Raw genomic sequence first — 25,323 nt, forward strand, 5'->3', positions numbered from 1 at the left:
ATTTTATGAAAAAACATTCAAGATTTAAAATATAATCACTTGAAGCTCATTAAGGACTGCCAAAATCTAATTTTATTTTGCATTCTTTATAAATAAAAAGCAACCAATAACCACTTTCCTTTTAGATCCAACTTCAATGACCATATTCTCAGAACTACCAGAAGACTTCAAGTACACTGTCTGAAGGAAGTTTATAATTGCTGAATTTTACATTTTGCTTAATAAACAAAATTTCTGCTTAATATATCAAGCATATTTTTGCTTAATATATTTTTGTAAACTACAGTTAACTCTTGGAATGTCTAAACTACCTTTATTTTCTTCATTAATAATTTAAAACTTCATGCACATGTAATATTTTATTATTATTATTATTTAGACAAAGTCTTGCTTTGTTGCCCAGGCTAGAGTGCAGTGGCATGATCTCGACTCACTGCATGCAACCTCTGCCTCCCGGGTTCAAGCGATTTTCCTGCCTCAGCCTCCCAAGTAGCTGGGATTACAGGCATGCACCACCATGCCTGGCTAATTTTTTGTATTTTTAGTTGAGATGGGGTTTCACCTTGTTGGCCAGGCTGGTTTTGAACTCCTGACCTCAAATGATCCACCCATCTCAGCCTCCCAAAGTGCTGAGATTACAGGCATGAGCCACTGCGCCGGCATATGTAACATCTTAAATACCTAACTTCCTTAACATAAGGTAAAACAGTCTTAGGTAGGCTGCCACTGGGAATGTTTTTTTTTTTTTTTTTTTTCTTTTTTAAACTAGAGACAGGGTCTCATGATCTTGCCCAGGTTGATCTCGAACTCCTGGGCTCAAGCAATCTTCCTCTCTTGGCCTACCAAAGTGTTGGGATTACAGGTGTGCGTCACCATGCCCAGCTTGAAAATTTTTTTAAAGTATCTAGTAATACACAGGAGTAGATCACATTTAGTATATAACCAAGTTAATTAAGAAGTCAAAAACCACGTTAAATTTAAGAATAAGGCTGGGTGTGGTGGCTCACGCCTGTAATCCCAGCACTTTGGGAGGCAGAGGTGGGCAGACCACTTGAGGCCAGGAGTTCGAGACCAGCCTGGACAACATGGCTAAACAGTCTTTACTAAAAATACAAAAATTAGCTGGGCGTGGTGGTGCACACCTGTGATCTCAGCTACTCAGGAAGCTGAGGCACATGATCACTTGAACTTGGGAAATGGCAGCTGCAATAAGCCGAGATCATGCCACTGCACTCTAGCCTGGGCGACAGACTGAGACTCTTAAAAATTTCTGACATTTATTTACTTCTGGACAAACAAATGAGTGGGAAGAATCATCAGTATACACCTCTTAACTGTATCTTTTTTTTTTTTTGAGACGGAGTCTCGCTCTGTTGCCCAGGCTGGAGTGCAGTGGTGCAATCTCAGTTCACTGCAATCTCTGCCACCTGGGTTCAGGTGATTCTCCTGCCTCAGCCTCCCGAGTAGCTTAGACTATAGGCATGCATAACCACGCCTGGCTAGTTTTTGTATTTTTAGTAGAGACAAAGTTTCACCATTTTGGTCTGGCTGGTTTCAAACTCCTGACCGCAAGTGATCTGCCTGCCTCAGCCACCCAAAGTGCTGGGATTACAAGCGTGAGTCACCGTGCCTGGCCAATGTTAGTTTTTATCCTTAAAAATGCCTGAGTTCTTACAACACAGAAAAAACAAATTTGAATGCATTTGTAACAACTTAATAATTTATATGTCCCATTATGATTTTAGTGGAATGTTTTAAAGTCAAAGCATAATTCACTGCAAAGATAAACTTAAAAAAGCAAACTTTCAAATAGTATGTTATGACCTAGACAAAACTGATTATCAACTAGTAATACTCACACTTAGCACGTGCAACAGAATGAGAAATTAAATCCTGTGCTATATACTCTTAAGTATTGTCAGACATGAGATATCCTTAAATGTTCTATCAATTACATTCCCTTTCTGCACATACACTATTTTAAACAAGAAAACAATTGTCTTTCCTCCAGATTCTCATGTTTATCAGTGCAAAACGTTGCAATCTCAGTAAAAATGGTTTATTACATGTTATTTTAGAAAGGCTTAGTCCTCAAACTGTCAAAAATGTATTTAAAAAATGTCCAAATCATGAGAATGATCAACTTCAATGGCTTCCTCTGGATCCAACTTGGCTTCTCCATGTCCTTCCTGTGACTCATCAAGAGAGGCCAAGGCCTCATTTGTGTCACTTGCAAAAGTTTCTCGTGATGTATCATCATCCTCTTGAAAATTTAGACTTTTAATAGCTTGTTTCATCTTTTTTCCCAACACTTGTGTTCTCCTCTTCCTAGCAGCTTTTTTATTTTCGTATTCCTTTTGGTTTTCAATGTAGAAAATGTCCTGTAATAAAGGAACAACTTTAGTAAGCAAGAACTACCACGTATTAAAAGTTTATTCCATGCCTGTCCCTTTAAAATCATTATCTCCATTTCTTACAAAAAATAAGCAAATATCATTAGGCTCCTTATCAAGATGGAGTTCAAGATATTAAGTAAGTACTCACTGCAAGTAAAGGTTGAACTGATTTAAACCCAGCCTAGTGCTAGGTTTAGGGCCCATGCTTATTCTACCATAACATATCATCTCTACAGTTAAAAATTTCCTAAATGAAGGCTGGGCATGGTGGCTCATGCCTGTAATCCCAGCACTTTGGGAGGCAGAGATGGGTGGTTCACTTGAGGTCAGGAGTTGCAGACCAGCCTGGCCAACATGGTGAAACCCTGTCTGTACTAAAAATATAAAAATTAGCTGGGTGTGGTAGCATACATCTGTAGTCCCAGCTACTAGGGAGGCTGAGGCAGGAGGATCATTTGAACCCAGGAGACAGAGGTTGCAGTGAGCCGAGACTGCGCCACTGCACTCCAGCCTGGGTGGCAGAGCAAGACTGTGTCTCAAAAACAAATAAACAAACAAACAAAAAAAAACCAAACCAAAACAACAAAGTTTTGGAGCATTCTGGATTTCTAGATTAGGGATCATCAAACTGTACTAAAACAGAGAAGGTTCAAAGGTTTAAAAAAGAAACTGGTGTTGGCAGGACACACTTCTGGGACCCTATTATCTTCTGGGCAGGGATTCCTAAAAGCTGTAGCCAAGCCAGTGCCTATTACATTCTTAAAGAATATAAATCCCAATGCCTTTTGTTTATAAAAGCACTATGGAAGATGGTGGGATAAAGGAGACTCTCTCCCAAAATTTGTGCTAAATAGTTATAAGCAGCACACAGAATTAACAGAGGAAGGTGTAAAGATCTTTGAAATGAAGGGGTAAGGGAAAACTTCAGAATATGAGTGTTTTGATGAAGAGAAATAAAAAGTATTTGCTAAAGAGGAGGAACTGAGGATGGAGAAGGAGGGTACACACGTGAGAAAAGACAAAGGTAAACTCAGAAGATAATAAGGCTCGCTACCAGTTATCAAGTGAGTACTTTTATGTACCAGGCATCTTGCTAAGGACTTTACACACACATTAACTCATTTCATCCTCACGAAAGCCTTATGAGGTAGTTATACAACCCTTGTTTTCAGATGTGGAAAATGAGGCACAAAATTACAGAGCTAACATGTGAAAGTATGAAGTCTGAACTCATGTAAGATTTCTCTAATATTCTTTTTAAAAGTTTTTGATAGAGATGGGGCCTCGCTCTGTTACCCAAGCTGGAGTGCAGTGGTATAATTAAACCTCACTGCAGCCTCGAATTCCTGGACTAAAGCAATCATCCTGCCTCAGCATCCCAAGTAGCTGGTGATTTCTCCTACATTCTTGTTTTTTTTTTTCCTTCTTTTTTATTGAGACAGAGTCTGGCTCTGTTGCCCAGGCTGGAGGGTAGTGGTGCGATCTCGGCTCACTGCAATCTCTGCTTCCAGGGTTCAAGCAATTCTCATGCCTCGGCCTCCCGAGTAGCTGGAACTACAGGCGTGAGCTACCACACCCAACTAAATTTTGTATTTTTAGTAGAGATGGGGTTTCTCCATGTTGCCCAGGCTGGTCTCCAACTCTTGGCCTCAAGTGATCCACCTGCCTCGGCCTCCCAAAGTGCTGGGATTTACAGGGGTGAGCCACTGCACCCGGCCCAATAGTCTTAAAATCTATGATAATGATTTCACAAAAGTGTGATGATTTGCAATTTTTTCCAAGAGTTCAATTACCTTTAATTCAAAGACTATGAAGAAGCCACAAGTAGAAGCATTTTCACTTTATATGGAAGCACATCCAAGCATCTTGCTAAGAATTCTAAGTAGTATAATGCTTGGTAGCAACGAGTACATTTTATGAAGCTGTCCTTTTCTCTCCAAATATGGCAAGCTTTACTAAAAAGAAACTTTGGCCAGGTGTGGTAGCTCATGCTTGTAATCCTAGCACTTTAGGAGGCCGAGGTGGTCAGATCACTTGAGGTCAGGAGTTTGAGACTAGACTAGCCAATATGGTAAAACTCCATCTCTACTAAAAAAACAAAAAACAAAACAAAACAAAAAAACAAAAATTAGGCTGGGCGTGCTGGCTCATGCCTGTAATCCCAGCACTTTGGGAGGTCGTGGCAGGTGGATCACGAGGTCCGGAGATCGAGACCATCCTGGCCAACATGGTGAAACCCCATCTCTACTAAAATACAAAAAATCAGCTGGGCGAGGTGGTGTGAGCCTGTAATCCCAGCTACTAGGGAGGCTGAGGCAGGGGAATCGTTTGAATCTGGGAGGCAGAGGTTGTAGTGAGCCAAGATCGCACCACTGCACTCCAGCCTGGGCAACAGAGCTAGGAGACTCCATCTCAAAAATTAAAAGAAAAAACAATAAACAAAATAAAAAGAAACTTTATTCCCATGCGTTATGAATTTAATAGAACAAAGTGGGTTCTATTATGTTCCCAAAATGTTGTTGCAATACGTTAGTATCTTTTTTTTTTTAGATGGAGTCTCGCTCTGTCACCCAGGCTGGAGTGCAGTGGCACGATCTCGGCTCACTGCAAGCTCCACCTCCTGGGTTCACGCCATTCTCCTGCCTCAGCCTCCTGAGTAGCTGGGACTACAGGCGCCCGCCACTACAACCAGCTAACTTTTGTATTTTAGTAGAGATGGGGTTTCACTATGTTAGCCCGGATGGTCTCGATCTCCTGACCTCGTGATCTGCCCGCCTCAGCCTCCCAAAGTGCTGGGATTATAGGCGTGAGCCATCATGCCTGGCAATTGTTGTTAATATCTTTATCACAAAGGCAGGCAGGTAATTTGAGGGAAAATTTCCCCCCTCCCATCCATATCTATATATACTTAACTCTCCAAGTTAAGGAATCTAACTCTAGTGTTTTAGCTGAGCTTTTTTTTTTTTTTTTTTGAACAAAGCAAATAAAGTTTAAACTATTGCTTTTTTCCTTCAGAAAACTTTGTATTTTTTAAAACAAAACTTAATTGTGAGGTCATGTACCCAAATGGAATTTTAAAACAGGAAAACAAATCCATTCAGTCAAGTTCTGGCTTCTAAGTTCTACATACGGTGACTGTTAGCAACAAAGCAATGAAAAGAATAATTATAACCATCATTTGGGTAGCATCTGAAATAAATTATCTATAATAAAATTGTATTGGTCAGGCATGGTGGCTTACACCTGTAATCCCAGGCCTTTGGGAGGCCCAGGCAGGAGGACTGCTTAAGGCCAGGTGTTTGAGACTAGACTGATCAAAATAGGAAGACTCTGTCTCTACAAAACATTTAAGAAATAAGCCGAGAGTGATGGCATGTGCCTATAGTACCAGCTACTTGGGAGGGTGAGGCAAGAGGGTCACTTGAGCCCTAGAGTTTGAGGCTGCAGTGAGCTATGATAATGCCACTGGACTCCTGTGTGAGTGACAGCAGAAGACCTAACTCTTCAAAACAAAACTGCCGGGTACAGTGGCTCACACCTGTAATCCCAGCACTTTGAGAGGCCAAGGCATGAACATCATTTGAGCCCCAAAGTTCAAGACCACCCTAAGCAACACGGCGTGAGACCTGGGTGACAGAGTGAAACAGTCCTTTTTTAAAAAGAACTTTTTGACCAGGCGAGGTGGCTCACGCCTGTAATCCCAGCACTTTGGGAGGCCGAGGAGGGTGGATCACCTGAAGTCAGGAATTTGGGAAAAGCCTGGCCAACATGGTGAAACCCCGTCTCTAATAAAAATACAAAAATTAGCCGGGTGTGGTGATACGCCTGTAATCCCAGCTACTCGAGAGGCTGAGGTGACAGAACTGCTTGAACCTGGGAGGCGGAGGACGCAGTGCGCCAAGATCGCGCCACTGCACTTCATTCAGCCTGGGGACAGAGTGAGACTCTGTCTCAAAAAAGCAACCAAAAAAAAAAAAAGAATGTCCTTGTAAGTCAACATGTCCCTATTATGAGATATTCCAAATGTTTCTGTTTTTTTTTTTTTACTATAATGCAAAGTTTCTGGCAGTTTAACATAAAAACTTTCTAGCATTAAAATCCTTTCCCTCAATGAGCTGGAATTACTGAATTACAAAGACATAATACAGTGAAAGTAACTCCAACATGGGTTTGGAGTCAGAGTGGTCTGTGTGATCTCAGGCATATAATTTTGATCATTCTTCATTTGCATAACAAAGTAACTCCCACAGTGATACAATGTGGTGAAGATTAAGTTACATAATATTAATCTCTGGTCCAGCGGGAGGAAATCAATAAATGTTACAGTATTTCTTTTCTCCTGCCTGAGAATATTGTTTGTCCAAGGTTTAGTTACTTAGAAGGTATCTTTTAAGTACATACTTTTGTCAAGAATTATTTTGGGTGAGGGGAGAGAACATTAGAGTATAATCTTTGCTACTACTCAACAGTTGTGTTCCTAAGGAAACTCATATTGTCACAAATCATGTTACTGAAACAGTTGTTACAATGAAATGAAAAAAGTAGTTACTATACTAGAGATTTTAGATTTGCAGTAACAGTAACATTTCCTATAGGAATGTCAACATAGTAGACTCTTAAAGTGACTGTTAAGTGAACAGCCAGAAAACTTAAGGAAAAAGAACACTGAGCAGATGCAAAATACAATTACCTGGACCAGCTCAAGGTAAGTGGCTTTATCTGTCATTACTAGCATTAGTCAGTATAGTTCAAAGACACATTCTTATTAACCTTTATCACCATTGTTATCATAAGGAAAACACAGAGCTACTCAAATACAACAGCTGCGTTAGATGTGCACCACCTCTTTCCTATGCAAGAGGTTAGTTCTCAATCTTTAGTATTTGAATAAATGCTAAGTACAAATCATGTTCTCTGATTAACGTATTAAAAGATGTCCATAAAAGACATTCCCAATAACACAAAAATGACTTAAAATACTAAAGAGTCTCCAGGCGTGGTGGCTCATGCCCATAATCCCAGCACTTTGGGAGGCGGAAGCAGGTGGATCACGAGGTCAGGAGATCGAGACCATCCTGGCTAACATGGTGAAACCCCATTTCTACTAAAAAAAAAAAAATTGGCCGGGCGCGGTGGCGGGCGCCTGTAGTCCCGGCTACACAGGAGGCTGAGGCAGGAGAATGGTGTGAACCCAGGAGGCAGAGCTTGCAGTGAGCCGAGATCGTGCAACTGCACTCCAGCCTCGGCGACAGAGCGAAACTCTGTCTTGGGGAAAAAAAAACAAAACAAAAAACTAAAGAGTCTACACCTTCCAGTTTATAACACTGGAGACAGAAGGAGACAATCACCAGAATATAATAAGGTAACCAAATATTCTGTAAGATAACCACCTGTAACTCTTCTTCCTTTTTTTTTTTTTTTTAAAAGACAGAGTCTTGCTCTGTCACCCAGGTTGGAGTGCAGTGGTGTGATCTCGGCTCACTGCAACCTCCACCTCCCAGGTTCAAGCGATTCTCCTGCATTAGCCTCCCGAATAGTAGGGACTACAGGCGTCCGCCACCATGCCTGGTTAATTTTTGTATTTTGAGTAGAGTCAGGGTTTCACCATGTTGGCCAGGCTTGTCTGGAACTCCTGAACTCAAGTGATCTGCCCACCTCGGCCTCCCAAAGTGCTGGAATTACAAACATGAGCCACCGTGCCTGACCTCACCATCTTTAACTCTTTAAAAGGTCTAAATCATGAAGGAAAATGTAGGGTTAAAAAGAATAAAGGAGGGCTAGGCGAGGTGGCTAACACCTGTAATTCCAGCACTTTGGGAGGCCAAAGTGGGAGGACTGCTTGAGCCCAGGAGTTGAAGACCAGCCTGGCCAACATGGTGAAACTCCATCTCTACAAAAAATACAAAAATTAGCTGGCCATAGTGGTGTGTGCCTGTGGTCCCAGCTAATTGGGAAGCTGAGGGTCACCTAAGACCAGGGAGGTCAAGACTGCAGTGAGCTGTGATGATGCACTTCAGCTCGGGCAACAGAGAAAGACTTTGTCTCAAAAAAAAAAAAAAATTAAAATAATTAAAAATATATAATAAAGGAAGAGATTTAACAAATGGAATATGGAAATCTAGACTGTACCTGCTTAGGAGGAAAGTAGGTAAAATATATTCTTGGGACAAATTAGGAAATTGGAATAAGGCCTAGATATTGAATACTATGAAATTGTTTTTATTTCTCTTAGGAGTGATAATGGGTCTTGTGGTTATGTAGGGTATTGTCATTACTGGGACATACTTTTTTTTTGTTTTTTTTGGTATTTTTTTTTTTTTTGGTGGGAGATGGCACCAAGCTGAAGTGCTAACTGTACACTCATTCCAGACTCACTGCCTGCCCTTATGCTTGTTCAAATAATTAGAACCAAGCATTTGATGCTTGTTATTTATTTCCACACGGAACAGAAAAAGACTGTATAGGCCAGGCGTGGTGGCTCATGCCTATAATCCCAACACCATGGGAGGCTGAGGTGGGTAGATCACTAGAGCCCAGAGTTCCAGACCAGCCTGGGCAACATCTCTACAAAAAAATACAAAAATTAGCTGGGTGTGGTGACGCGTGCCTGTACTCCCAGTTACTCTGGAGGCTGAGGTGGGAGGACCACTTGAGCCCAGGAGGCAGAGGTTGCGCAGTGAACAGAAATTGTGCCACTGCACTCCAGCCTGGGCAACAGAGCTAGATTCTTAGACCCTGTCTCAAAGGAAGGAAGGAAGGAAGGAAGGAAGGAAGGAGGGAGGGAAGGAGGGAGGGAAGGAGGGAGGGAAGGAAGGAAGGAAGAAAGGAAGGAAGGAAGGAAGAAAGAAAGGAAAGAAAGAAAGGAAAGAAAGGAAAGAAAGGAAAGAAAGAAAGCAAAGAAAGGAAAGGAAGGAAGGAAGGAAGGGAGGGAGGGAGGGAGGGAGGGAGAGAGAAAGAGAGAGAGAGAGAGAGAGAGAAAGAAAGAAAGAAAGAAAGAAAGAAAGAAAGAAAGAAAGAGTATAGGTAAAGTAAGAATGGTTCATGCCTGTAATTGCAGCACTTTGGGAGATTGGGGCAGGAGGATTACTTGAGCTGAGATATACAAGACCAGCCTGGGCAACATACTGAGACCCTGTATCTACAAAAAATAAAAAGCTGGCTGGGCGCAGTGGCTCACGCCTGTAATCCCAGCACTTTGGGAGGCCGAGATGGGCGGACTGCTTGAGGTCAGGAGTTCGAAACCAGCCTGGCCAACATGGTGAAACTCCGTCTCTACTAAAAATACAAAAATCCGCCAGGCATAGTGGCATGTGCTTGTATTCCCAGCTACCTGGAAGGCTGAGGCACGAGAATCACTTGAACCCGGAAGGCAGAGGTTGCAGGGAGCTGACATCACACCACTGCACTCCAGCCTGGGCGACAGAGTGAGACTCCACCTCAAAAATAAATAAATAAAAAAAATAAAAGGCACAAATGTTCCTCAGAATAAGACAGTAACAAAATCAGTCCACTGAAGGCACAGCAGGTAATGGATATTCATAGAAAATGAAGCTAGAGGGTGAGTTACAAGTCAAATTATGATGGAGCTTAAGAGGTAAGGACATTATTATTACCTTAATTTGTTCCTCGCTGATACTAGGAGTGTTTTTCAAGAGATTCAGAAAAACTCCACCTGGTGTTCTTCTTCGACTACCATTCTACAAAAAGGAACAGAAAAGTTAAACTGCATATACTCTTCCCATAAATGGTCAAGGTATCTTTTAACAGAGACACAATTAAGGGGATAGAAGGAATACCAGATCTGAAGTCCAGTCCTGATTCTGACTCTTATGAAATAGATAACACCAGTAAATTACCGAAATATGAGTTTCAGTATCTTCATCTATAAAACGAAGGCCAAAGGTCTTTGGTCTTTTTTAACTCTGAAATTCTGTGATTTAAAAAATCTATATGGTGACAAAGAGAAATAGGCCACTCAGCTCAAATGACCTAACAAATGACTGGATTTTCTGTTTTTATCTGCCACCTGCTTAAGTCAGTGAATTTTTTTTTTTTGAGACGGAGTTTCACTCTTTTGCTCAGGCTAGAGTGAAGTGGCGTGATCTTGGCTCACTGTAGCCTCTGCCTCTCCCATGGGGTTCAAGTGATTCTCCTGCCTCAGCCTCCTGAGTAGCTGGGATTATAGGTACTCATGACTATGCCTGGCGAATTTTTGTATTTTTAGTAGAAACAGAAATTGCCATGTTGGCCAGCCTGGTCTCAAACTCCTGACCTCAGGTGATCTGCCCGCCTTGGCCTCCCAAAGTGCTAGCATTACAGCTGCGAGCCACCGCACCATGAATATTCTATTAGATGTTAAAACACATCATAAACCCTACATAATTAAAACTGTATGGTACCAAAATAAATCTAGAATGATCAGTGAAGCAAAACAGAAAATCCAGGAAAAAAAGCCAAATATATATTGGTATTTAGTCTATGACATAGATAATATCTTACATTGGAGAAGATAAACGTATTATTTATTTTATAGTATGGAAGCTGAAACAAGGCAGAGTGTTGCCTTGTTCGACCTCAGTTAAGCATGTGCATGCTGGACAACTCAAATTTTTTTAGAAACTGCATGTCTGTGAATGATTGTGAAACCACCACTAGTATTAATTTTGAGGTTAACAACTTTTTACCAAGTAGGCAAATTTGAAAATATAAAATCTACAAATAATGAAGATCAACTGAGCATGTATGTGTATATACACACAGTCATATAAGTTATGACATAACCATTCACCGGAATGCTAGCAACTGCAAAAAAGAATGGAGGGGCTCTCTTTACATACTTGATAAGATTTCTAAGATACATTAAGTTAAAAAAGCAAGGTATAGAATAGTGTGTATAGTATATGACCACCTGTGTAAAAAAAAAGTGTGTTGGGGCCACGCGGAGTGGCTCACGCCTGTCATCCCAGCACTTTGGGAGGCCAAGGTGGGCAGATTATGAGGTCAGGAGTTTGAGACCAGCCTGACTATCATGGTGAAACCCCTTCTCTACTAAAAATATAAAAATTAGCTGGGCATGGTGGCGTGTGCCTGTAATCCCAGCTACTTAGAAGGCTGAGGCAGGAGAATTGCTTGAACCCGGGAGGCAGAGGTTGTAGTGAGCCGAGATCGCACCACTGCACTCCAGCCTGGGTGACAGAGCGAGACTCCATCTCAAAAAAATAATAATGTGTGTCGGGGAGGAGTCTGAGTGGCTCGAGGATACGTGTGGTCAGGTAGCCTCTCACTACATACCTTTTACTCTTCTGATTTTTTACTGTGATAATAAACACATGACAAAAATTGTTACCGTCTTCATAATTTTTAAGTGTACAGTTCAGCAATAAAGTATATTTACACTGTTATAAAACGATCTCCAAAACTGTTTCATCTTGCAAATCTGAAACTCTGTACACATCCATTTTCCTTAGCCTCCCCGCTTTAGCCCTTGATACTCTTTCTTATGTTTTATCATGTGAACTGCTTGCCTATTCAAACAACCGAATTTTTAAAAATAAGGAAATAGGTACATACACACATGTGGCCGGGCGCGGTGGCTCATGGGTTGGGTGAGGCCAAGACGGGTGGATCACTTGAGGTCAGGAGTTTGAGACCAGCCTGGCCAACATGGTGAAACCCTGTTTCTACTAAAAATACAAAATTAGCTGGGCATGGTAGGATATGCCTGTAATCCCAGCTACTAAGAAGGCTGAGGCAGAATTGCTTGAACCTGGGAGGCAGAGGTTGCAGTGAGCTGAGATGGCACCACTGCACTCCACCCTGGGTGACAGAGCAAGACTCTGTCTAAAAAAAACAAAAACCAAAAAACTCACACACATATTTTTGCAGGAGTTTGAGACCAACCTGTGCAACATGGTAAAACCTCATCTCTACAAAAAATACAAAAATTAGCTGGGCATGGTGGCTCAAGCCTACAGTCCCAGCTACTTGGAAGGCTGAGGTGGGAGGACTGCTTGAGTCAGGGAGGTTGAGGCTGCAGTGACCTGATTGTGCCACTGCACTCCAGCGTGGACGACAGAGTGAGATCCTGTATCAAAAAGAAAAAAAAAGAAAGAAAAAAGAAAAAAACCACCCATAATCCCACTACCCATAGGTAATCACTGTAACATTTTGACACATACTCTTTTCACTTTTATTTGACATAGTCTCACTCCGTCGCCCAGGCTGAAGTGAAGTGGTATGATCATACCTCACTGCAGCTTGACCTCCTGGGCTGAAGGAATCCTCCCACCTCCTTAGCCTCCCGAGTAGCTGGGACTACAAGCACGTGCCACAACATCCAGCTAATTTTTGCATTTTTTTTGTAGAGATTAAGTTTCACCATGTCACCCAGGCTGGTCTCAGAATTACAGGTGTGAGCCACCACACCTTGACATCTTTTTACTTTTTTGTATGCCACATATATTTGTAACCCAACCCCAAATGGGATTCTGTTACATAAATTGGTTTATTTATTTATTTATTTTTGAGACAGAGTTATGTTCTCGTTGCCCTGGCTAGAGTGCAGTGGCACATTTCTGGTCACTGCAACCTCTACCTCCCTGGTTCAAGCGATTCTCCTGCCTCAGCCTCCCAAGCAGCTGGAATTACAGGCACATGCCACCACATCAGGCTAATTTTGTATTTTTAGTAGAGATGGGGTTTCACCATGTTGGCCAGGCTCGTCTCGAACTCCTGACCTCAGGTGATATGCCTGTCTCAGCCTCCCAAAGCGAGTGAGCCACTGCGCCTGGCCAATTGGTTTGTAATCTGTGTCTTTTCATTTAACAATCCATTATACACACCCTTCTATGTTCATGTTAAATAGACTTTTGAGACTTTGGAGCCAATGTGAATTTTTGGACATTGCTCTTTAAACTGGCTAAAAACCTTGGAGTCATCCTTGACTCTTCCTTTTCTTACATCCTGTATCTAATCCACTAGGAAATTCTGTTGGCTGTATCTTCCACATATACTCAGAATCTGACCACTTTTCCTTCATCCCAGTGCTACCATGCTGGTCAGACCCACCTGGAATGGCATTTCCTGCTTCTACTCTTATCCCTCAAAACAGCAGCTGAAAGGAAATGCATTTCTTTTTCTTTTTTTTTGAGACTGAGTTTCACTCTTGTTGCCCAGGCTGGAGTGCAACGGCACGATCTCGGTTCATGACAACCTCCACCTCCTGGGTTTAAACGATTCTCCTGCCTCAGCCTCGTGAGTAGCTGAGATTACAGGAATACACCACCATGCCCAGCTAATTTTTGTGTATTTTTAATAGAGATGGGGTTTTTCTATGTTGGTCAGGCTGGTCTCGAACTCCCAACCTCAAGTGATCCGCCCGCCTCGGCCTCCCAAAGTGTTGGGATTACAGGCGTAAGCCACCACACCCGGCCTAGGAAATGCATTTCTTATCTGTTCAAAACCCTCTATGGGCTATCTCATTTAAAGTCAAAGGCAAATTCCTTAAGATGGCAAACAAGTTCCCACTAGACCTGGCCCAATTACCTCTCTAACTTTATATCCTAACTCACTCTCTCATGCACTCTGCTCCTGCCACACTGGCCCCTTGTTCAGACTGGAACTAGGTAGAGATTAGGGTGGAAAGAGCAGCCTTGCCAAGTTCAGGGTAAGAGCCTGTCTTTAAAATTTTGTCCATTATGGATTTTTTGCATTAATTTTGATTTTTGAAATTGGTACATTCAAATATTATTTATTTTGATTACTGAGCTTTTAAGGCACTCTCAAATTTTGCACCTAAAGCAAGTAAACTGCTCACTTCACCCCAGTTCTGGCCTTGCTAGGCACCCTTCACTTCTACAATGGGTGTTACTTCTACTTGGTCTATTCTTCCTGCAGTAGTCATTGCTTCACCTCAAGTCTTCGTTCAAATGGCGCATTCTTAATAACATCTACCCAGACCACTCTAGTTTAACTGCAACGTCCCCCTCTCCACTACTCCCTATAGCTCCATCTGATTTCTTTCTTTTCCCATAGGATATATCACTTTTTATTTTTTTTGAGACAGGGTCTCGCTCTGTCACCCAAGCTGGAGTGCAGTGATATGATTACGGTTCACTGCAGCCTTGACCTCCCAAGTTCAAGTGATCCTCTCACTTCAGCCTCCTGGATAGCTGGGACTAAACACATGTGCTACCAAGCCCAGCTAATATACATATATGTTCTTTTTTTTTTTTTTTTTTGGTAGAAACAGGATTTCACCGTGTTGCCCAGGCTGGTCTCGAACTCCTGTCCTCAAGCCATCTACCCTCCTCGGCCTCCCAAAGTGCTGGGATTACAGGTGTGTCCAGTCAATGTATCACTTTTTAACATACTTGAAGTTATACTTATTGTTTATAGACTGTCTTCCTGTCCCCCAACCACACCATAAGCTCCTTCCTCTAGAACAGTGCCTGGCATGTAGAAAGCACTAAATTCAAGGACAGAATGTATCCAAAGAAGTAAATTTGGGTGCCAGACATAGTGGCTCACACCTGTAATCCTAGCACTTTGGGAGACCGAGGCTGGCAGATTGCTTGACCTCACAAGTTCAAAACCAGCCTAGGCAACATGATGAAACTCCGTCTCTATTAAAAACACAAAAAAATGCCGGGCGCGGTGGCTCAAGCCTGTAATCCCAGCACTTTGGGAGGCCGAGACAGGCGGATCACGAGGTCAGGAGATCAAGACCATCCTGGCTAACATGCTGAAACCCCGTCTCTACTAAAATACAAAAAACTAGCCGGGCGACCTGGCGGGCGCCTGTAGTCCCAGCTACTCGGGAGGCTGAGGCAGGAGAATGGCGTGAACCCGGGAGGCGGAGCTTGCAGTGAGCTGAGATCCGGCCACTGCACTCCAGCCTGGGCGACAGAGCAAGACTCCGTCTCAAAAAAAAAAAAAAAAAAAAAAAAAAAAAAAAAACACAAAAAAATTAGGCAAGCGCAGTGGCATGCACCTGCAATCCCAGCTACTCAGAGGCTGAGGTGGGGAATGGCTTGAGCCTGGGAGGGGGAGGTTACAGTGAGCTAAGATCGCACCACTGTACTCCAGCTTGGGCAACAGAGCCAGACTGTCTCAAAAAATAAAATAAAGTAAATTTGAACTTGCATCTTCCCAATATTCAGTAAATCTGCATTAGCTCATTGGAATATAAAGTTTTATTACTACAGTACTAAAATATTGATGAAATCTGTAACCGTGTTCAACTGAATGAAAATCGAAGTACTTTTAACAATGACACAAATAGGGATGGCAGTGCATTCGTGATTATTATAATTTGTTTTGTTGCTAACTTCTGTTTTGACTCCTGTAATTTATGTTCATAGGCTATTTCCTTAGTTAATGCTATCAATCTTAACTGGGTTTTCTTTCTCCCCATGTTCAAAGCACAATATTGATCTACTCCCTTGTGATGTCATTATACTATTCAGACTTAAATCGTAACAAAAAACAAGGAAGTCATTCAAACCTTCATCCTCAGCCTGTGGTGAAAGCTGAATTAAATGAGATGTGCCAAACCCTTCTATAACTGCCAGTGCTCGTGATCTGGCCTAGGCAGAGCAGCTCTTTCTGTCATTCTGAAACAGTTAAGTGCTTCTCAAACTTTTCTCCCATTATTGCTCTACCATCCCAGGACCCTTTTAGACTTCCCCCAACTTTCATTCCTACACCCAGGAAATTTTAATATACACAAAAATACTGTGTACCTATTTGTGCTTTACTGTGTATCTATCTGTGCTTATATAACAAAAGTGTTGGCCGGGCGCAGTGGCTCAAGCCTGTAATCCCAGCACTTTGGGAGGCTGAGGCGGGTGGATTGCCTGAGCTCAGGAGTTCTCAATCAGCCTAGGCAACATGGTGAAAGTCTGCCTCTATTAAAATACAAAAATTAGCCAGGCATGGTGGTGGATGCCTGTAGTCCCAGCTACTCGGGAGGCTGAGGCAGGGGAATTGCTGGAACCCAGAGGCAGAGGTTGCAGTGAGCTGAGATCGCACCACTGCACTCCAGCCTGGTTGACAGAGTGAGAGTCCGTCTCAAAAAACAAACCAAAAAAGTCATTTTTTTGCCCTCTTTTTCAAGAATACATGAATTAAGTGAACCAAAAAGAACACTTCTGTTTACCATTGCTAAAGTGCTGGACACCGTGGTCAGCAGTTTACGTGCAACATCTCCTCTCCTCCTTACAAAGTAGGACTAATCTCCATTTTACAGCTGAGGAGACTGAGGCTCCAGGGAGTCAAACAACTTAGCCAAATTTCAATTAATATGCTGAAAATCTAGAAGTAAAAAAGGGTACCCAAACTCTAAAACCCATATTCTCAATATCTGAGCTCCTAGGCTCCCCTAGACTCTATTGTCTTAAAATTTCAACCCCTTGGCCGGGTGCAGTGGCTCACGCCTGTAATCCCAGCACTTTGGGAGGCCGAGGTGGGTGGATTGCCTGAGGTCAGGAGTTTCAGACCAGCCTGGCCAACACGGTGAAACCCCGTCTCTACTAAAAATACAAATATTAGCTGGGTGTGGTGGTGCACGCCTGTGATCTCAGCTACTTGGGAGGTTGAGGCAGGGGAATCGCTTGAACCTGGGAGGTGGAGGTTGCAGTGAGCCAAGATTGAACCACTGCACTCCAGTCTGGGTGACACAGCAAGACTCCTTCTCAAAAAAAAAAATTAATTAATTAATTAAAAAAAATTCAACCTCTACCTTTAACGAATCATGTAAGAAATGTTTTGGTGACTATACAGTAACAGGCTATAATTTATCTGTTTTCTTTTGTCAGGAAAGTATAATTGCAAAAACAACTGTATTATTATTTTTTTTTTCCAGACAGAGTTTCACTTCTGTTCCCTAGGCTTGAGTGCAAGGGTGCAATCTCAGCTCACCGCAACCTCTGGCCTCCCGGATTCAAGTGATTCTCCTGCCTCAGCCTCCTGAGTAGCTTGCAGTATAGGCATACGCCACCATGCTTGGCTAATTTTGTATTTTTAGTAGAGACAGGGTTTCTCCACGTTGGTCAGGCTGGTCTCGGAACTCCTAAACTCAGGTGATTGGCCCACCTCAACCTCCCAAAGTGCTGGGATTACAGGCGTGAGCCACTGTGCCCAGCCACTGATTTTTTTTTTTAACCCAGTCTTCACTGTTGATAATAGTTTCAAAACCTCAAACATACTGTAAGAATGCAGGATAAATCAGAGATCCAAGAAAGACCAAGTTAAATTTGTAATCAAAACAAAACAAAACCACAGGATAAACAATACAAAACAAAACAGTTAAGCAGTCTTACCATTATAAAGAGACCACCATTTTGTTCAACTTCAGCAGTTTCCATCAGAAGTTCAATTGCCTTTTTGTTCCCAATAATCCTCACTACTCGAGCTATTAGGTCTTTCTTTGGTTCCTGTAACCTGATGAGAAACAAATAAGTAAAATTAACCTCTTTGTTTGTTGTACAAAGTTGGAGAAATCTACCTGAGTCTCCAGCTTAGTCCCCAGCTAGAATAAAATCTGATTCCAGGAACACCTGGTTTCCTAAATCTTCAATATTTAATCTTGGAATCACTGACATGTAAACATTCCTAATCTTTGGTCACAGGAGATGGTAACCTCAAGTTTCCATCTAAACTCTCATATTTGGCTTCTTTATTTGCCTTACTGTATTGCAGTATATTTCAAAATGCACATACAGCACAACGAATGCAGGCCCGAATGCAAAAGAAGATAAAGCCAGTCCACTATTGTCAAAATAAATGACAGACATATATGCTTTCAATTATTATGCCTAAAAGCTAAGGCTCTCTAACTCCAGAGACGGCTGGAGCTTTAAAATGGGATAGGACCTTTCCCTCATAAACTCCCTGCCTCAAAAAAGAAAATAGAAATAGTTAATATTTACTGGTGGCTCATTATTATTACAGTAAGCATAATCCTAAGAACCTTACATGCACTATGCCAGTTGATTCTCTCAAGAATGTCCAAGATACCGGCCTAGCACGGTGGCTCATGCCTGTAATCCCAGCACTTTGGGAGGCCGAGGTGGGCAGATATCTGAGGTCAGGAGTTCGAGACCAGCCTGACCAACATGGAGTAACCCCGTCTCTACTAAAAATACAAAAAAAAGTAGCCAGGCCTGGTGGCGCATGCCTATAATCCCAGCTACTCGGGAGGCTGAGGCAGAATTGCCTGAACCCGGGAGGCGGAGGTTGCGGTGAGCTGAGATCACACCATTGCACTCCAGCCTGGGGAACAAGAGCCAGCCTGGGGAACAAGAGCAAAACTTCATTTCAAAAAAAAAAAAAAAAAAGAATGTACATTTTCATTTTGTCATTGAGATATTAGAAACATAGGTAGCCTAAATAATTCTTCCAGTGTCAAAGCTCACACTCTCAACAGATCAAGAATTCAGCTGGGTGCCATAGCTCATGCCTGTAATCACAGCACTTTGGGAGGCTGAGGTGGGAGGATCACCTGAGGTCGGGAGTTTGAGACCAGCCTAACGTGGAGAAACCCTGTCTCTACAAAAAATACAAAATTAGCTGGGTGCGGTGGCACATGCCTGTAATCCCAGCTACTCGGGAGGCTGAGGCAGGAGAACTGCTTGAACCCTGAGGCAGAGGTTGCAGTGAGCTGAGATCGCACCACTGCACTCCAGCTCAGGCAACAAGAGCGAAACTCTGTCTCAAAAAAAAAAAAAAAAGAATTCAGACCTGGCATCCTTTGTTTCTTCTCAACGGGAGGCAGTGTATTTTTGTGGAAAGAGAGACAGACTAGGAACACGAGGATCAGGGTTTAGTTCCAGGTCTAATATTAATCTGTAAAATGAAGGTTTTGGTTTACAACATCTCTAAGTTTCTTTCCAGCACTCAAATTCCAAACTTCCCCAGTATTTTAAAAATCAAGTACTGGTGTTCAGATAGGTTTGCCTGGAAAGTAAATACTTGTTTTCCTACCAGTTGTATTACTCTTGAACCATACCTGTTTTCAAATTTGTGACACTGTTCATTAGTGATTTAGAGCTAATGAAAATGTTAATTCAAAATCTGAACTTGGTAAAAATAGATGAATTGTAAATTTACCATACACCAAGCAATTCTACTTCTGGACATTTACCCAAAAGAAATGAAAATATGGCCAGGTGAGGTGGCTCACGCCTGTAATCCCTACACTTTGGGAGGCTGAAGAGGGTGGATCATCTGAGGTTAGAATTTTGAGACCAGCCTGGTCAACATGGTGAAACCCTGTCTCTACTAAAAATACAAAAAAAAAAAAAAAAAAAAAAATTAGCTGGGCGTGGTGGCGCACGCCTCTAATCCCAGCTACTAGGGAGGCTGAGGCAGGAGAATTGGTTGAACCCAGGAGGTGGAGGCTGCAGTGAGCTGAGATCGTGCCACTGCACTCCAACCTGGGCGACAGAGTGAGACTCCATCTAAAACGAAACAAAACCAAAACAAAGATATGAAAATATATGTTTAAAGATCTGGATGTGAAGGTTCATAACAGCACTATTCATAATAGCCAAAAAGTAGAATAATCAATATGAATATATGCATATATACACACACAATAAAAATGTATTGACTCCTGCTACACCACGGATCAATCTCAAAAACATAACACTGGCCAGTCGCAGTGGCTCACGCCTCTAATCCCACTACTTTGGGAGGCCGAGGTGGGCGGATGACCTGAGGTCTGTAGTTCGAGACCACCCTGGCCAACATGTCAAAACCCTGTCTCTTCTAAGAAATACAAAAATTAGCTGGGTGTTGTAGCACATGCCTGTAATCCCAGCTACTCATGAGGCTGAGGCATGAGAATTGCTTGAACCCGGGAGGCGGAGGTTGCAGTGAGCTGAGATCGTGACACTGCACTCCAGCCTGGGCAAGAGTGACACTCTGTCTCAAACAAACAAACCACACACACACACACACAAAACAAAAAAACAAAAACATAACATTAGGTGACAGAAGCAAAGCATGAGATTACATACTACGTGACACCATTTATATGAAATATCCAGAAAAGGTAAATTTATACAGATAGAAAGTAGATTAGCAGTTATCTGGGATGAGAACAGGGATTAACTGTAAATTGGCATGGGGACATCAGGGATCTTACTGGGTGACGGAAATGTTTCAGAGGTGATGGTTATACAACTTGGTATGTTTCCTAAAAAAATTAACACTAGAAATGGGTGAATATCATTATCTGTAAAATATACCTCAAAGTTAAGAAAAAAGTGACAAATTCTTGAAAACACTAAACAAACAAAAACAACCCATGATTTAAAAAGATATGCTTTATTTAAAAAGCTCTATGGCACTAAATGCAACGAGTTGTTTAACAGTCCATAAAAGTCTGCAAAATTATTCTATCAGGCTTGTCCAAATTTAAGAAAATACAGCTGGTGTGCAGCTCACGCCTGTAATCCCAGCACTCTGGGAAGCCAAGGCAGGCAAATCACTTGAAGCCAGGAGTTCAAGACCAGCCCGGCCAACACAGTGAAACCCCATCTCTACTAAAAATACAAAAAACAGAAACAAAACAAAAAAAATATATTTGAATGTGGTGGCAAATGCCTATAATCCAGGTTACTCAGGTGGCTGAGACATGAGAATTGCTTGAACTCGGGAGGGGAGGTTGCAGTGAGCCAAGATAACACCACTGCACTCCAGCCTGGGTGACAGAACAAGACTGTCTAAAAAAACAAACTGAAAAATACAATACAATACAATACAAAATACAATACAAAAATACAATAAAATACAATACAAAAAAACAAACTGAAAATACAATACAAATGTATTCATATAACCAAATTACCCCAGTTTCTTAAACAAAAAGCCTCAAAAAGAGTCAGGCACAGTGGCTCACACCTATAATCCCAGCAATTTGGAAAGTTGAGGCAGGATTGCTTGAGCCCAGGAGTTCAGCTTCAGTGATCTATGATTGTGCTACTGCACTCCAGTTGAGTGACCACAGCAAGATGGTCTCTTAAAAAACAAAAACAAAAAAATCTGCGGACAGCACAGTGGCTCATGCATATAATCCCAGCACTTTGGGAGGCCAATGTGGGAGGACTGCTTGCACCCAGGAGTTTGACACCAGCCTGGGCAACATAGTGAAACTCCTAATTTTTTTTTTTGAGATGGAGTCTAGCTCTGTTGCCTAGCCTGGAGTGCAGTGGCACAATCTCGGCTCACTGCAACCTCTGCCTCCCAGGTTCAAGCGATTCTCCTGCCTCAGCCTCCCGAGTAGCTGGGATTATAGGTGTCCACCACCATGCCCAGCTAATTTTTGTATTTTTAGTGGAGACGGGGTTTCACTGTTTTGGCCAGGCTGGTCTCAAACTCCTGACCTCATGATCCGCCCACCTTGGCCTCCCAAAGTGCTGGGATTACAAGCGTGAGCCACTGTGCATGGCCTGAGTCTGTAGTCCCAGCTACTTAGGAAGCTGAGGTGGAAGAATCCCTTCAGCCCAAGAGTTCTAGGCTCCAGTGAGGTGTGATTGTAGCACTGCACTCCAGCCTGGGCAACAGAGTGAGATCCTCTCCCCTCCAAAAAAAATAAATTAGGCCAGCTCTTGGCTCACGCCTGTAATCCCAGCACTTTGAGAGGCGAAGGCAGGTGGATCCCTTGAGCTCTGGAGTTCGAGAGTAGCTTGGACAACATGGTAAGACCCTGTCTCTACTAAAAATACAAAAAATAGCTGGGCGTGGGGGTGCGTGCCTGTGGTCCCAGCTATTCAGGAGGCTGAGGTGGGAGAATCCCTTGAGCCAGGAGGCGGAGGCTGCAGTGAGCAACTAACTGCACTCCAGCCTGGGTGACAGAGCAAGACCCTGTCTCAAAAAAAAACAAAAAAAAACAAAAAAAACAAAAAAAAAAACAAAAAAAAAAAAAAAAAAAAAAAAAAAAAAGAAAAAAAAAAAAAACGTGCCCCCCCCCCCGGCCCTCCGCAAAAGGGGAACATACCATTAAAGTATTTGGCATTTATTTTATTTCCTGTAAATAGAAGCCATCTGGTCAAGTACTTATTTGTAATTCAAATGCTCACCTGAATGAAATTTCATCAGCCACTTTCTCTTGAGAATCTTCCTCTGTGATCTCATATCGACCTTTATAGTTCATTTCTGGTCTGTTCCCCAGCCTGTCTTTGACAGGTCGTTTCCTTTTGAGATGACCTTGCCCATTTTCCTCTTCCTTTGATCCCATTTTTTTGCCACCATGCATATATTCATCTAGTTCCTTGTCTAGATCTTTTGTATGCTCTTGAGATTCCCTCCTAAGTTTCTTAGCAAGCAAATAATTGTAGGTCTCGGACTGTCTGCTTCTGTCGATAGTGCCCTCCATTCCCAAGATACCAAGTTCAGTGGCCACTGCATCTTGATTCTGTTCCTGCAGCACAGCACCCCATATGTTGTTAATCTTCTTTCCTCCAGCAACAGGTGGTTTCTGACTGCTCTGGCCAAACTGAAAAGGCTCTGGTTTGGGAGGAGGGTTAAAACATTTCTGTCGTTTGCGTTTCCAAAGACAGCTATCATCATCTGAATCAGAAAAACTCTCTTCACTTGAATCCACACTTTCAACAGCTCGATAATGTGATACTGGCACACATGTCGTTGCCGTGTTCTGGAAGGCCCTCATAGCACTGTCGCCACCTAGCACTTTCTGCAAGTGAAAAGAAACACAATCCATTTCACAAAACACATAAACTCCACCCACCTAATTTTTAAAAATTTAGAGATTCAACTGCACCATTCCAAAAGGAACTGATCTTCAAAGACAAGTCTGAGACCAATCAAATCCCTACTTTTCTAAGTTCCACATGGAATTCACCAATTTAAAAGCCACAAATTCTTATCTTTACAACGAATGCAGCACTTTGTTCTAAGATCTCCTTTTACTATATTACCAAAGATCTTGTCACCCTTAAAAGATTTCAAACTTTTCAGTTATTGTCAGAATGTGTTAAAATGACATACATAATAGTTACTTTTTTTTTTTTGAGACAAAGTTTTGTTCTGTGGCCCAGGCTGGAGTGCAGTGGAACAACCATGGCTCACCGCAGCCTCAACCTCCCAGGTTCAAGCAATCCTCCTACCTCAGCCTCCTGAGGGACTGGGACTACAGGCAACCCTCACCATAACCGGCTAATTTTTTTTTTTTTTGCATTTTTTGTAGAGATGGGGTTTTGCCATATTGCCCAGGCTGGGCATGATTTTTTTTTTTTTTTAAGAGGGAGTCTCGCACTGTTACCCAGGCTGGAGTGCAGTGGTGCGATCTTGGCTCACTGCAAGCTTTGTCTCCTGGGTTCACGCCATTCTCCTGCCTCAGCCTCCCGAGCAGCTGGGACTACAGGTGCCTGCCACCACGCCCAGCTAATTTTTTTGTATTTTTAGTAGAGATGGGATTTCACTGTGTTAGCCAGGATGGTTTCAATCTCCTGACCTCGTGATCCACCTGCCTCGGCCTCCCAAAGTGCTGGGATTACAGGCGTGAGCCACTGCACCCGGCCTGGGCATATTTTTAAAACCCCACAGTCCACGGCATTCAGTTTATTTACCAAGTCATGGGTCAATTTATGTAAAAACAACCTGAGATTGAAAAACAAAATATCTTGGTACTAATTTCCTAAACATTTATATGCAAAAGCAAGTATTTGTATTTGTTAAAACTCCTACTACGCTGGAAATGCAAGTTGGGACGATCTATCTCCCACTATCTTCAAATAATCATCAGAGATAACACTTTTCAGGCATTACCGCGCACTGCATGCTCCACAGAATCCTTGCAATAACCCTATCAGTGGTACATCATGCCAATTCCATAGATGGAGACAAAAAGCAGTGAGGCTAAATAAACCTGCTGTAGGTCACACATCGGTGGCCCCAGGATCTGAACACAGGCAGTCTGGTACCAAAGCCCTCTCAAAGAGGTTGCTACCTACTAAGGCAGTCAAGACAAATTACCGTTTAGAAAGCAGAGAAGCTGGGACCCGCGCGGTGGCTCGCGCCTCTAATCACAGCACTTTGGGAGGCCGAGGCAGGTGGATCACTTGAGGTCAGGAGTTCAAGACCAGCCTGGCCAACATGGAGAACCCTCGTCTCTAATAAAAATACAAAAACTAGGCCCGACGCGGTGGCTCACCCCTATAATTCCAGCACTTTAGGAGCCCAAGGCGGGTGGATCACTTGAGGCAGGAGTTCGAGACCAGCCTGGCCAACATGGTGAAACTCCGTGTCTACCAAAAATACAAGAATTAGCCGGGCGTGGCCGCGGGCCCCTGTAATCCCAGCTACTCCGGAGGCTGAGGCAGGAGAATCGCTTGAACCCGGGAGGCGGAGGTTGCAGTGAGCCAAGATCGCGCCACTGTACTCCAGCCTGGGTGACAGAGTGGGACTCTGTCTCAAAACAACAAACAAAACCAGAGAAGCTAGCACAAAAACCTAGTGCCTAAAGCTAGGTTCGGTGGAAACATGGAAAACCAGCTCTTTAAGTGAGCGATAAACTTCATTCCTGGGCCTCAGTCTCCCGCTCAGGGAGAAAAGGAGCACCAGAGGCTGTTTCAGGCCGATGTCCCCAGATGCTATATATCTGGCAAAATCTGCCCCTTAATGGTCACCTAGCAGCGCTGGAGTGGGGAAGCCCTAAGTTTAGAAAAAAAGAAACAGCGGTAGGTGGAGGTGAGACGGCCAAGAGACCGCCGCCAAGCCAGCCTCCAAGAGGCGCCAGGGCTCGCGCGCCCGGCCTCGCAGGGAGCCGCCGGGTCGGGGCTCGCACGCCCAGCCGCTGCCGCCGCCTCTGCCCCTCGCTGCCGGCCCCTGCAGCCCCGGCTCCGTGAGCCCGCCCGGGGGACGCCTGCTCGCCCCTTCTGCCGCCACTGACCCAGCAGCCCGG

The 25,323-nt window shown here is 43.0% G+C and overlaps 1 protein-coding gene across 1 annotated transcript in view; it reads right to left on the reverse strand.

Moving 5' to 3' along the window:
- Positions 1–529: 529 nt before the first annotated feature.
- The window catches only part of PHAX (phosphorylated adaptor for RNA export), a 25,427-nt gene continuing 633 nt past the window's right edge, over positions 530–25,323 (reverse strand). The window contains exons 2-5 of the mRNA XM_017885373.1: positions 22,481–23,094; positions 17,717–17,837; positions 10,010–10,093; positions 530–2,381 (exon numbers count right to left, since the gene is read on the reverse strand). Of these exons, the coding sequence (XP_017740862.1) occupies positions 2,112–2,381; positions 10,010–10,093; positions 17,717–17,837; positions 22,481–23,094 (1,089 nt within the window). The 3' untranslated portion in view covers positions 530–2,111. The remainder of the gene's footprint in view (positions 2,382–10,009; positions 10,094–17,716; positions 17,838–22,480; positions 23,095–25,323) is intronic.

This window comes from Rhinopithecus bieti, unplaced genomic scaffold (genome assembly GCF_001698545.2).
Source record: "Rhinopithecus bieti isolate Rb0 unplaced genomic scaffold, ASM169854v2 scaffold_14215, whole genome shotgun sequence".
NCBI classification, from domain to species: Eukaryota; Metazoa; Chordata; class Mammalia; order Primates; family Cercopithecidae; genus Rhinopithecus; species Rhinopithecus bieti.